Source organism: Sinocyclocheilus anshuiensis, unplaced genomic scaffold (assembly GCF_001515605.1).
Source record: "Sinocyclocheilus anshuiensis isolate Anshui unplaced genomic scaffold, SAMN03320099.WGS_v1.1 scaffold454, whole genome shotgun sequence".
Classification (NCBI taxonomy): Eukaryota; Metazoa; Chordata; class Actinopteri; order Cypriniformes; family Cyprinidae; genus Sinocyclocheilus; species Sinocyclocheilus anshuiensis.
Genome location: NW_015548217.1, coordinates 852267 through 867266, shown reverse-complemented (window position 1 = coordinate 867266; position 15000 = coordinate 852267). Strand labels below are relative to the sequence as shown.

Below are 15000 nucleotides of genomic sequence, written 5' to 3'. Positions count from 1 at the left end.
AACAGCTCTAAACAAATATGTGGCAGGATTTTGATGTGAGAGACAACAGGAGATGCACTTTTCCACAGGAGGAAGCGTTATTATTTATTATGGACTCCTATATTAGCCCTAAGCAACAGTTTGAAGTTAAAAACTACTTGGTGACTGATTTGTTTCTTAAAAACACTTAGCTTTCGTCTTCTCCAGATGTTAACTGATGGACTGGAGTGCTGTGGATTACTTGTGGATTATTGTGATGTTTTTATCAGCTGTTTGGACTCTCATTCTGACGGCACCCATTCACTGCAGAGGATCTTGTAAGCAACTACACAGTTGCTATAACACTGTATTATTTGAAAATAATTGTATTATTTCATATAGAAATAAATGAGGTGAATCTTGTGTAGTACCAGGAAATCCCCTCAAAATATTAACGAATAAATATTATTGAAAACTATAGCCCAAAAGCCTTTTGACCACAGAGGACCACAAATGTGATCCCTATGTGATGGATGCCAGAGGGTGAAACGGTCTTGATCGTTTGATGTTTATTGTGTAACTAATGATTTGGCCCTATGTTTACAGTTATGCCTATTAGCGAAGTGCTTCAAACCTGCAGTCCCATTCCTGGAGTTAGACATGATGGATATTTGCAAGGAGAACGGAGCATATGACGCAAAGCACTTTCTATGTTTTTACTACTATGGAGGCATGATCTACACTGGTCTGAAGAACTCTGAACGGGCGCTGTATTTTTTTGAACAGGTATTTATTTTTTTGTACAGTTTTACTTATGCTAATGCTGGGACAGTATAGCTAAAATCTCTATATGTTGGCCTTTTGGTGATATTCAATATATGTTCAAAATTCAAAAATAATTTGACTAAACAGCAGTTAAAGCCTAGTATATTCCAAATGTTTAATGTAGAGGAAAAAAATATCATCATAAAAATCTACTTAAAAATAATCTAGGCATGTTTTTCACAAAATGAACATTAACATTTAATCATTTTAAGTTTTATGCACCACAATACATGGTAAAAAATAGGGTTGCAAAAAGGTGGAAAATTTCCAGTAAATTTCGGAAACATTGCAGAAATTTTGGAATCTTTCCAGGATTTTTTGGAATATTCCAGGGATTTTTGGAAAGTGTCCGGAAATTTGCCACCCCTTTGCAACCCTAGTAATAAACAACAGTATTTACCCACATACTAAATCATTTTATTACATGCCATATCATTAATTGATGGCACTAATGAATCAGAATTGATTCATGGAGATGAACTGATTCACAAAAATGAATCAAATTCTCTTAATGAAACCCTAAACTAGGCATGTTTTCAGTAAATGAACACTAATATTTAATCATTTTGAGTTTTATGCATCAAAATACATGGTATTAAACAACATTTACCAACATACTAAAACATTTGACTGCATCAAAAAGATTTGATTTGATTAAATATCATTAAGTGGTAGCACTAATGAATCAGAATTGATTCAATGAGATGAACTGATTCACGAAAATGAATCAAATTCAGTTTTTGCTGTTCAAGTCTTAACGAAAACTTAATGACCAAATAAAAAGCACATCAAAATCATTGTAATATTCACAGTTAATATTTGACATTATGAATTCATCTGGTTTATTTTCCATTTTCATTTTCCTATTGAATAAGCATGCATTTTGTGCTTTGTCTATTTTCAGGCAATAACCACTCCAGCGATGGCTGTCAGTCACATCATGTTAGAAGCATACAAGAAGTACATCCTGGTGTCCCTCATCCTTCATGGCAAATTACAGCAGCTCCCTAAATACACATCACAGATCGTGGGCCGGTTCATCAAGGTGAGTGTTTCTGCCTCGACACCGTGGCTTTGAATTGACTGTAAAGACCCCGTGAGCTCATCATGTTTTCTGTGTGTGTTTGTGATGTAAAGCCCCTCAGTAATGCTTACCACGAGCTGGCTCAGGTCTACGCCACCAACAACCCCTCCGAGCTGTGCGCTCTGGTCAACAGACACAGCGAGACGTTTGCACGAGACAACAACACCGGCCTGGTCAAACAGTGCCTGTCCTCGCTCTACAAGAAAAACATTCAGAGGCTCACCAAGGTCTGAACTTGCACTAATGTTCTGCATGTATTACAGCAGTGTACTGTCAAGAGATTAACTTCTTCAGTCTAATTCATTACATGATGCGCTGATTCATTCATTGCAGATTAATTGCACATCAATTTGGGCTGAGAAGTTACCCCAAAAGATAATTTAAAGTCATTCTTGTGGTAGACATTAGACATTACAAAAAAAGTAGCTTTAGAAATCAATGCTTTGCTTCAGTATAGACTTCGTTGCACTCTAGGGCTGCTTGATTATGGCAAAAATCATAATCACGATTATTTTTGGTCAATGTTGTAATCACGATTATTTAACACGATTATTAGTGGGTCGTATGACCAAAACGTAATACGAGTGATTAATTTAAAAATAGCAATATATATCAAACATACACTTTCTGTAAGTAAGGTTGCTATGAAATGTACATTTTAGATAGCAGCAAAATGTTCAATACCATTCTCAATACCACATCAGAATACTAGGTCCTCAAGATAAAAGTCCTCAAAAATTCTTGAAAAATAAATAGACAGCCAGTAATACAATAAAAACAAAAAAAAAAGCAAAGGTAAAAACAATAGAAAAAGATACAAATGAAATAAACAGTGCTTTAAGTTTTTTATGCAAGTCTAAAGTATTCAGCTACAGAAATTGAATAATCAAATGTAAAACAAAACAGCATAGTCTTCACTGTAAGAATTAAACTTGAATTAAAGTCCTTCAGTCAAGAGAAGTGAGTGATTTTCTCTGTCTTTTGTTTGATTAATATTACAGACGGCAGAAGGAATATTACCCGCTGTCGCTTTAAGGGCCGCACGGATCCAATATACTGTTACACACGTGTTTTCATTCTCAACTGTTTACGTTCACTTAATCACCAAGCGCCGCATTTTTGCGTGTATTAGTCGCGCATTTTAAGCTAAAAGTTTACATGTCCGTGTTCTGTTCTGTGTCGGAGCGCATGCACAGAACAGCGCAAGTTCTATTTCATGCTTTTAAAAACACGAACAAGTCTAATAATGTGAAAATCACATTACATGATTTTGCTGATTTGCACAATAAGTTTGGGCTTTTATGGAGGAGCGAAACCGCACCGGAGCGGAATGGGATGCAATAATTGTTTTATCTCGATTATTGGATTTTCATAATCGTCGTAAGTCGAAATCGAAACTTTCGGTTAATTGCACAGCCCTATTACACACTACGCTACAATGGCATATAAGGGTTTTTATGAAGTGCCATTTAGGTATATTTACACGGACTGTTCAGCAAATAGAATTGCAAAAATAATGCTGAGATTAATGGGTTTTAAATAGGCATTCCTGTTTTTGTATTTTAAATGAATATTGAAATATGAAATGTGGCGGCGAGTTACTGTCTAAATGAGTGAGTCATTCATTCAACTGATTCGTTCAAACGGCCGATTCATTCAGAAACGAACAAGCCATTGAATCATTTGATTCACTCCATTTATTAAAAACCAAAGATTGATTCAGTAATGAAAGAGTTGAGCTGTTTGGAACAATTTCATTTGCGAAAATGAGCGAAACTGACAATATTGTCTAAAATGCAACACAATATTAACTATTGAACTGCTGTATTAAATCAATAATCATGTTTGTATATCGTGCAGATATTCGGGAAAAAACAGCACTCTTGCTGGTGGTATGTTTCTAAACTCTTATCATATGACAAATACAAGAGCGTAATTTTTTGCGCTCATATCTTGAATTTTAGGCTCATAAAACTGCATTCTAATAGGCTTCATCACGCAGTCAGTCGTCCTGCATCATGTTCATCAGCAACTGCATCAGTGTAAGATGTGGTTAGATGCTGCGTTAAATGCATTCATTTGAAACTTTTTTTCTTTTTCCATAATAAATCGCACAAAATTAACGTAAAATCGACAGCCCTAATTTATTATTTTTTTGGTTAATCTCAGTTCGACTAAACAGAAACGGTAATCTCTGTTCTTGTGATTGACAGACGTTCTTGACATTATCCTTACAAGACATGGCGTGTCGAGTTCAGCTCTCCGGCCCTCAAGAAGCTGAGAAATACGTCCTACATATGGTATGAACTCAGCCTCATCATGACATATAGATGTGTTTTACATCGCAATCACTGGACGTTTCATATGTGACTCTGGAGCACAAAAGCAGTCTTAAGTCGCTGGGGTATATTTGTAGCAATAGCCAAAAATACATTGTATGGGTCAAAATTATCCATTTTTCTTGTATGCCAAAAATCATTAGGATATTAAGTAAAGATCATGTTCCATGAAGATATTTTGTAAATTTCCTACTGTAAATATATCAAAACTTAGTTTTTGATTAGTAATATGCATTGCTAAGAACTTAATTTGAACAACTTTAAAGATGATTTTCTCAATATTTAGATTTTTTTGCACCCTCAGATTCCAGATTTTCAAATAGTTGTATCTCAGCCAAATATTGTCCTAACAAACCATACATCAATGGAAAGCTTATTTATTCAGCTTTCAGATGATGTATTAATCTCAATTTCGGAAAATTGACCCTTATGACTGGTTTTGTGCTCCAGGGTCACACATTTATTCAACATTTGAGGTTTGTTGGTGCTCAAATCTTTCCTCTCTCAGATCGAGGATGGAGAGATTTATGCAAGTATTAACCAGAAAGATGGCATGGTCTGTTTCCATGACAACCCTGAGAAATACAACAACCCTGCGATGCTCCACAAAATCGACCAAGAGGTTTGTAATGATAAAACAGTGCTTTTCTTCATTCAGTGCTAGAGTACAAGAGAACGAGACCATGAAGCCTCGAGTTAAACACCAGAGAGCAACATGCATGACATATTTACAGCCCCATTATTTTTTATCTTCTTAATAATTAATATTTCAAGGACATTTGAGAGAAACATTAATAACATACATAGAAAACTCAATATATTATATAATGTTCAACAAATAATAGTCAGAAGATCATAAAAAGTTCATAAACACAAAGATAATAAAATGTTGTTATTATAATATAATAAAATAATAGTATAAATACAGTAAAAAAAGTAATATTGTGAATAATTACAATTTAAAATAACTTTATTTTCTATTATTTGTTTTATTGTAATATGAAGTAAATATATTATTGTAAATACAGTAAAACAGTAATATTGTGTCAGATTATTACAATTTTAAATGATCGTTTTTTTATTTATTATAATATAACAATAATATAAATATAGTGATATTGTGAAAAATGACTATTTAAAATAACTATTAATTCCTATTTTTTGTTTTATTTGTTATAGCAATAAAATAATAATATGAATATATATCAAATACAGTAAATATATGATTGTAAATACAGTAAAACAGTAATATTGTCAGATTATTACTATTTTAAATGATCGTTTTTTATTTATTATAATATAACAATAATATAAATACAGTAATATTGTGAAAAATTACAATTTAACAACTATTAATTCCTATTATAATATAATAAAATAATATAAATACAGTTAAAAAGTAATATTGTGAATAATTACAATTTAAAAACTTTATTTTCTATTATTTGCTTTATTGTAATATAATGAAGTAAATATATTATTGTAAATACAGTAATATTGTGTGATTATTAATTTTAAATGATTGTTTTTTATTTATTATAATATAACAATATACATAGAGTAATATTGTGAAAAATTACCAATTTAAAATAACAATTAATTCCTATTTTTTGTTTTATTTGTTGTAGCAATAAAATAATATGAATATATATCAAATACAGTAAATATATTATTGTAAATACAGTAAAACAGTAATATTGTCAGATTATTACAATTTTAAATGATCGTTTTTTTATTTATTATAATATAACAATAATATAAATACAGTAATATTGTGAAATATTACCATTTCAAATAACTATTAATTCCTATTATAATATAATAAAATAATATAAATACAGTTAAAAAGTAATATTGTGAATAATTACAATTTAAAATAACTTTATTTTCTATTATTTGCTTTATTGTAATATAATGAAGTAAATATATTATTGTAAATACAGTAATATTATGTCAGATTATTAAAATGTTAAATTATTGTTTTTTATTTATTATAATATAACAATAATATAAATACAGTAATATTGTGAAAAATTACCAATTTAAAATAACTATTAATTCCTATTTTTTGTTTTATTTATAGCAATAAAATAATAATATAAATATATTACAAATACAGTAAAACATATGTTGTGAAATGTTATTTCAACTTAACATTTATTTTATATTCTATATATATTCTAAATGAATCATTAAAGCTGTGGTGTTCAAAATCTAATTTAACACTCATAATACGCTGCAGGTATTAGAAGTTTGAGAAATGGAAAATATTTCAGATTGTGCACTTGAAATGCAGTATAATGTTTATGCACCACTGCATTAATGACAGTCGTTTTGTAGTGTTATCCACGGATGCCTCACTGTTATCTGTCCTGACTCTGATGCAGATGCTGAAATGTATAGAGGTAGATGAAAAACTGAAGTCCATGGATCAAGAGATCACTGTAAACCCCCAGTTTGTGCAAAAGGTACTAGTCTGAACAAGCTCATGAATCATCAATCTATTACATATACAGCATATATATGTATATATATATATACAGCTTCTAAAGGACGAGCTTTTATAAGCAGGTGGTCTGTTCTGTGTTTCAGAGTATGGGAATGCAAGAGGATGACGTCGGCAGCAAGACGTCGAGCTACTCTTGAGACCGTTGGGCAGATCGCTGCTTTGCTCACGTCCCCTTCCTCACCCCAAAGCTGGAAGACCTTCATTAAAGAGCAAAATCAGTTGGACTATATTGGAGGAAAACAAAAATGTGTGGAATGATCTTTTTTTCTGGTTCTGTCACAGCGCACCGTAATCAACAACTTGTTTTTGTCAGTGTTTATTTATCAATGCTTGGTTGCATCATTTATGGTCATACAAATAAAGATACTGGACTTCTTTGTTCAAAACAGTTGTGGAAATTGCATTTGTATACTTGTCTTTATTGCAACCCCACAGAATGAAATAAAGAAACCATCATTTACCACCCGTGCAGACAGTGGAATATTATGCCGTATGTTCTCTAAAATGTATCTTCTCCGTTTAGTGCATTGACATTCATGTGATCTTGCCACGGCTCAAAGACTGACAGCTTCTCTAATTTCATGCTCTTTCACCCAAAGACGGTCTCAAGCTAACCCAATAATGCGTCGGTTGATCGAATGTTTTCTTCAGCCTGGAGCCGAACGTTCCTGCGGTGATTCAGCAGAAGCCTCTCTAGAGGTCTCTCATGTTTTGGGCTTTACCGTAAATAGATAACTCATCAAATCCCTAGAAACTACTGCTACTGGAGCCTGGATGCCACTAAAAATTAGAAAATTATGGGAATATTGCCTTGTAATATTTAAAAACAATTTATTTTTGATTTTGGGGTGTCATTACCAGTGTTGGGGGTAACGCAAGTTACTTTTTTTCCAATTTATTGATTGACAGCTCTCCTGTCCCCATGATGAGTAATCAGATGTTACTGTAGTTCTAAAAAATAATGTAACTCAGAATATGACGCAAACCTGCAATAATTAAATGTTAAACAACACAAATATCCTTTATGTATTTAATCTCATTCTATTTGCTTCTGACCTTCGATGATCCAGTTCAACCGTACTAATAATCACAAATAACTCTAGACAAACATTTGTGTCTTTGTTTATTGCTGAAGTGTGTTGAAATGTCTTCTTCTGCATTCTACTGTACGGACGTAAATTTACTTTCCCTTCAGCCTGAGGCTTATTCATTTCACTTTTGGTGTGAAAAGGCTTTTATATTTGCCAAAAATATAACTTTTTTATCTGAAAAACAAACAAGCAAGCCCTGTCCAGATTTAAAAAGAAACGCAAAAGTAACGTAACGCATTACTTTCCATAAACAGTAACTAAGTAACGAAATTAGTTACTTTTTTAGGGAGTAACGCAATATTGTAATGCATTACTTTTAAAAGTAACTTTCCCCAACACTGCTCATTACTCAATTACATGAATCTTGTAATATTTCTAAACATTTAATTTGCAATGATCCCGTGTTGTTCTTGAGAGGAAAGTCTGGTGTCACTGCCAAAATATATCATAAAACTGAGGTTTGTCTTGTTTAATAGGGTTCGTTTCCTTACAATATTATTTATAAACAATTTATTAAAGCTATCAGAGAGGAAAGTCTTATATTCCTGTGTCTCTGCCACATAAGATCATAAAATTGAAGGTTGTCTTGGTCACTTTGAATGAACTTGTAATATTATTTATAAACAATTTTTGTTATTATTATGTTGGGATGTTTCTTGTCTGCCACATCACATCATAAAGTCTTGTTACATTTCAATTTTACTGAGGCTTCATTTTCTTGTAATATTGTTTACAAGCAATTTATTGATGATATCGATGTGTTTCTTGATTTTATAATATTGTATTATCACTAACGCATTAGATCATAAAATTGAGATTTGTGTTGTTCAATTTCAATTTATTTATTTTTTGTAATATAACTTATACACAATTATTGGAATGTTTCTTGAGAGCTTCACTTTCACACTCATTTCCAATTTCACAGCTTGAATGCAGGTAGACATGTGGACCGTGTGTTTTCTACGTGAATGACATAACCAACAAGAAAAGAAGGACCGACGCGAGGCGCGACGCAGCCAATCACAGGCGCTCCTGCGGCGTACAAGTCTTTGAAAAAAGACAAGCGGCCGCGCCAGCCAATCACATTTGAGAGTTCTCGAAAGTGGGCGGGAGTTTAACGGAAATGGCACGGGCGCTGGCCAATCGCAGTCACGGACCGCAAGCCATCCGCCAATCAGCGTTTAACCTCGCCCGCCCACGGTGCTCCGTTGAATTCCATCGCCGTCCATTAAAACAGCCGACTTGGAAAATACAATATCAAAGTGAGCTCAGTTTTACCACAAGCTTGTGTGCTTAATTCTCGTCAGGGATGGCATTTTCATGCAGCGAGGGTATCGAGAAACGCTCTCCGCATGTGTAAGGCACGCATCTTCGACTCTGTCGTGGCTCGCTGCTTTGCCTGGCAAAACGGAACAATTGGTGGATAACGTTAATTCTCCTCGTGACTTCAGTTGAGCTTATTTCATCGCCGAAATACAGGAACTCGGATGTGGTTTGTGTCATGAGTCCCGCAGGGTGCTCCCATGTGAACGGGTTCAAAGTGGACAACTGGAAGCAGAATCTGCGGGTCATATACCAGTGCTTTGTGTGGAGCGGCTCTGTCGAAACCAGGAAACGCAAGGTAAATAACATAAAATACGTTTTCTGACGCAAAACGACACTTGCCAGGCCTAACATCACTGATTGCCCAATACACGAATAGACAGTTATCACGGGATTTGCCTTATTGTGTGGCAGGACTAACGACTTATGTTGACTGCCTAAACATCTCTTGATAGAGTCTGTGATATCGATTCGTGATGGGTCGTTCTTGAACGATTCGTTCATTTTGAATGAATCTTTAATGTGACTCGGGAGGAACGAGTCGTCTCGGGGAGTGATTCGTTCAGTCGCGCATGCGCAACATCCTATAGGTTCTGTACTGGAATTAGTCAAGTAGTTCACCTGGTTCGAGTCGTTCGTTCATCACGTGACAGCCCCATAAGCCCAAACCCGAAGACTTGTCAGATAAGAGGAAGACTGAAGACCCAGGTAACAGTTAAACAATTAATTAATCTTTTCTGTTTCTTATAGCAGTTTTGTATTGTTTGTAGTGTGATCAACGTTTGCGTAAGTAGTAGACGTGTTAGGGAAGTAACACGTAACATTTTAATTACATTTTGCCGAAATGACTCGAAAAAAGATTCGTTAATTTTGCTGAACGAGACTCAAAGATCCGAGTCGGTAAAATGATCCGAACTTCCCATCACTAATATCGATTCGTGAGCCAGTTGTTCTTTTGATTCGGATCGGTTCAGTGAATCGTTTGAATCGGATTAAGTGATTCGTCACGAACCGCACTGAATCGCTCCAGCAGTTATTTGAACCGAGAAATCGTTTTTTTTTTTAGCCGCATCAACTCGAGAACCGTTAACATCGAGTACATCGTGATCCACTCAACTAAATAAACCTTTTTAATAAGATTAAGCTGCTTTAACAGACTACAAACTCACGGAATTACAATAACGATTCTTATTATTGTTGCAACAGTCGGTTACAGAAGTAAAAATCCCATTCATTTTTAACAACATCCTAAAAACTATTATAAACAGACTTACTGTAAGCTACGAGGTTGTTAATCAATGCTATATGATTTTGTTGAAGCCATCAGTATGCGTTATTTCAACGTAATTTTTAAATAATAGTGATTAACCGCAATGTTCCTAGTGAAAGACTAGGCCTACATTACCCATAATTCTGCAGAAAATCTCCACCAATCAGAGAATAGAAACAGTAAATCAAGGCAAAAGAACTGTAAGGTCCAACCACTCCCATTAAGCACTTATAATATTTGTTTATATGTATATTTTGCAATAAACCTGAGAATATGCTCTTTATATATCCCTAAACACCATCTTTAAATCAATAGTTTTATCTATATTTTAAATATATGTCAGGAACCACAGGTTTTGCGCAAAAAGAACCATTGATTCGTTATTTGATTTGAATGGGTTCATCGAAGCAAAGTGTTCGAAAGAACCGATTCACGATTCTTTTTTCAAAATAAATGATTCAGGTCTGAAATGAGTCATAGTTCCATCACTTTTCTATGATGGCAAAGCGTGTGGCATCAGATGACAGCTTAATAACTAACTATCCTCACTGTCTCCCTCTGAAAAACAAAGAGTTATCTTGAAATGTGCATCATGATTCATTCGAATCAAATGTGACCCATGTCTCATTGTGCTTTCTTCTGAAAGAAACGCCAGTCTCACATGCTAGCCAGGTTAATATGTCAAATAAATAATGATAAAAATCATTTTATAGACGAATCTTTGGTAGTAATACGTTAATATAGGGTGAATGGCGTCATGTTGCATCTGGTTCATTCAGGATTGCATGACTCATTGGCACAATTGAGGTTTATGAAGGATAATGTTTTCTTACTGCATTGTGTTTTATGCTTATGCTTTAAGAAGGTGGTGTTACTTCCAGCTTAATTAATCACAAATCATTCTTATCTAGCCTATAATCCAGGCACATAAACACTCAAAGGTCAAATTTGGTGAGTTTTATTTCACTGCATGCAAGTTGTTATTATTGCATATTGCACATGATTGTTCTGTACACTCTTTGAAATCCAATTCTCTTTTGTAAACAGTAATTTGGTTTGTTACACCACATCTGACCTATTAGACACACCCGCTATTCTCATGTTTATTTAATGCCACATTTAGACATGCAAAATGTACAATAAGAAGGATTTTGCCCATCTTAGGTCACATTTAGCATGCCGTACTGATGGTAAGTTTTCAGAAACCAGATCTGGATCTGTCGAGCACAGGTGGGAAAGCGACCGGACTCGCCTCTCATCTGTCCAGTCGTACCCGTGAAGAGACAATAGGAATATGAGGAGCTCAGTAAATGCTAGAGAGGCTTTCTGCCAGCGCGGCTCTGGTCCATCCCATCCCCCTGCTGCAGAACAACACATACTGTGTGGTGAAGGCCTTTGGATGCATTTGCACCAGTGCATCCAAACCTGCTGAAGAAGTGCCATATAAATAGCATTACTTCTGTTAGGTTTAAGATTGCAATTATTAAAGATAGGGTAGGCAATTTCGAAGAGGTTAGCAATAGGGGTGTGCGATATATGATACCTATTTTAATGATATTTTGCTGAGCGTGTTATTTTGGCAGGTTTAGGACTGCCGACTCCCAAAGCTTTTGATGTTCTTCATATTCTGTGCGGTGGTTAGTTTGCGGGAGTAACAGAAATGAACTTTTCCAATAAGTTTAAATTGGTTTTTACATTTTATGGGCATTTTTACCTTTTATAAGACCATTTTTTCTAACCTAATTAAATGTATGTGTTGTCTCTTGTGTCAAATTCTTACATTTAATCAATAAATTCAAATATTAAGACACTATAGCGCCAAATGAAATCAGTATCAACAAAATTTGTTTGTGGCACAGACTGTTTAATGCAGGGCATGAATGCAATTAACCTGCAGTTACAAATGCATAAATAATGTTTTTATATTTAAAAAAAAAAAAAAAAAAACGTTGAATACTGGTTTTTGAAAAGATTTTTGGGGAAAAAAAGGGAAAATATACTTTAAATATAAACCTAAAATCACCAGTAGGTGGCGGCAAATCACTGTATGAGTGAGTCATTGAATCATTCATTAAACCGATTAATTTAAACGGTTAACTGATTCAGTAACTAAACAGAGACGCAAAACAGTTCTGCTGTGGCTTTTTGTAACTATTTTTGTTGACGAAATAGAGCAAAAACAGGAACTGTTGTGTATAAAATGTGAGTCAATTAATATTAACTTGTTTATTAGACTATTTTATAAAGTCTATCACATTTGCAATTGATAGTTTTCACGTGACGTCACACCCTTATATAGGAACGCCCACCTGGAGGGCAAAACGAAGCTTTGCTCCACTGACCGACAGTTATTTTTACGCAGATTGCATTAAGTAGTATTGTAGTAAAACGCAGATATTAAAAGGCAAAATTCAATTCACACCTTATTGATGATGTATATTTTGTACAGGCAAGATTGAACCCAGAATATAAACACAATGTGCAAAGTTTCACATTAAATGGTTTCCCATAGAAAACCATTATAAGGAAAATGCTGAACCATTAAGCGGATTGCGTTCATATTCCGGCCTCATCTGCTTGCCTATGTAAACTATGCATCATTAATATGGTGATTACTGAATTTTATCTTTTAATATTACGGTTTTAAATATGTTAAGGCACTTTAAGTGTTTGTACAACGTTTTGTCGCACTGTTTAATGATTGAAATATTGCCGCGGGTGCTTAATATGGATTGCAAATGGCCAAAACTTGCATTTTGTTCACACATACCTTTGTTTTATTCTTTTGAGAGGTGATCTAAATATTTGCGGCTGGGAAACGGATGGAAAATTGACAGGCTTGTGCTGCAGTTCTATGCATGTTTTGCCCTCCAAGTCTTCAAGCCGGTCACGTGACTGAAAGCTATGAATTGTGCTTATATTTGGAGAAAAAACTCTGCTCTTTATGTGATATTAACTATATATCAGATTAACTATATCTAGGCTAAATATATTTTAATAGACTGAATCACGCAGTGAAAGCGTGTACTCTAAATGTGCTCATGCAGTCGTCTAATCTTCATCTCATTGTGTATGCATGCAGAGCGTGTTTTTGTTTGTTTTTTGCGATATACTCGATAATGTCAAATCGCTTATCGTTTAAACAACAGTTGAGGTACTTCAGATTTTCCTGCCCTAAATGTCTCGCACAAATACGGCAAACTGTGATTGGTCGCTTCGCTTGTCAATCAAGCAGTCTCATCCCGTCTAAGTGGGCGGTTCTTGTCAAAAATATGCAGAAAAAAAATACGAGGCCTGTCCTTTACATCTAGCAGTCTGGGTTCAGATTACCCGTGCAGTTTCCCTAAGGTGGGTAGACGCCATTGAACGCAGTATTATTAGCTGTAGTATTTTAAGTCGGCACAACTGACGAGTGTTTGTTGTATAGTGAGTCAGATTACATGGATTATTCTGGATGCTTTCCTTCCCAGTCTCCTGCAGTCCTGAATCAGTAGATTCAAAGATTGCAATTGAGTTTGTGTGTTTTCACCAGCATTCTTGTGACTTACTATAAATACGTGAGCTGTTATACCATGTGATGACACCTCAGGTCTCGTTCCGTTTTACCCGACACTGATCCTTGCCGAGCTGCTTTATGAATTTCACGTAGATGACTGTGTTTGCTTTGCTCTAAGAGCACGTGAACAGATCATTCGTTACATATGCAGGAACGCCTGCGGGTGTTTTCATTTATTTATTGTATGTGCTTGTGTTCACCTAAGCTTAGCTTCACATCTCTGGCCCGGTTTATTCTGCTTTTTGCCTCGGATCATCTCTGAAGTGGGCAGAGATAACTAAAGGTGTAAGCAGGTCTAAATCGCTTTTTGATCTGATCACTGAAATCACATTTGGAGGTACAGCACATTGCATTTGTAGTGTGATTTGTACTGATGTGTCACAGACAACGGCAAACATCACATTTAAAATGAAACCATAATAGTAATGATAATAATAATTGTTACGTATGCACTGTAAAAAATCAAAAGTTGAGAACTTAAAAGTTAAAGGCAACCAGCTTCAGGAGGTTTTTGAGTTTTCTCAACTTGTTTTCAATTTATATAACAAGAAGTTGAGAACTCAAAATTCTGCTGAAGCTGGTTGCCTTTAACTTTTAAGTTCTCAACTTTTGATTTTTTACAGTGCATACGTAACAATTATTATTATCATTACTATTATGGTTTCGACATTTTGGTGGTATTAAAAAATAGCTCTAAGTATTATAATAAAGTTATTTAAAAAAAACAAAACGGTTTTTTTTATATATATTTTAAAAATAACTTTTTTACTGAAATCAAAATGTTACAGTGCATGTAATTTTATTTAATATATTTTATTTAGTATTTTATTTAATATCTATCAATATGTATAAGTAACATTTTTGTATTTATATATAAAATATAAAAATAAAATAATAAAAAATAAAATCTAAACATTTATAGAATGTATAAAAAGTGTAATATAAAATACTACTTTATTGTACTTTATATAAAGTAAAAAGTTACAAAAAAGTGTGTGTGTGTGTGTGTATATATATATATATATATATATATATACACGTATAT

General features: G+C 34.1%; 2 protein-coding genes across 2 annotated transcripts in view; both read left to right on the top strand.

Annotated features, from left to right (window-relative positions):
• LOC107653977 (COP9 signalosome complex subunit 3-like) overlaps nt 1–7179 on the top strand; it is an 8885-nt gene extending 1706 nt beyond the window's left edge. Inside the window, exons 6-12 of the mRNA XM_016440833.1 lie at nt 565–744; nt 1688–1828; nt 1921–2094; nt 4081–4167; nt 4715–4828; nt 6594–6674; nt 6799–7179. Of these exons, the coding sequence (XP_016296319.1) occupies nt 565–744; nt 1688–1828; nt 1921–2094; nt 4081–4167; nt 4715–4828; nt 6594–6674; nt 6799–6852 (831 nt within the window). The 3' untranslated portion in view covers nt 6853–7179. The remainder of the gene's footprint in view (nt 1–564; nt 745–1687; nt 1829–1920; nt 2095–4080; nt 4168–4714; nt 4829–6593; nt 6675–6798) is intronic.
• A 1831-nt stretch (nt 7180–9010) lies between these two features.
• The window catches only part of usp22 (ubiquitin specific peptidase 22), a 47381-nt gene continuing 41391 nt past the window's right edge, over nt 9011–15000 (top strand). Inside the window, 1 exon segment of the mRNA XM_016440832.1 lies at nt 9011–9427. Coding sequence (XP_016296318.1) covers nt 9308–9427 — 120 coding nt within the window. The 5' untranslated portion in view covers nt 9011–9307.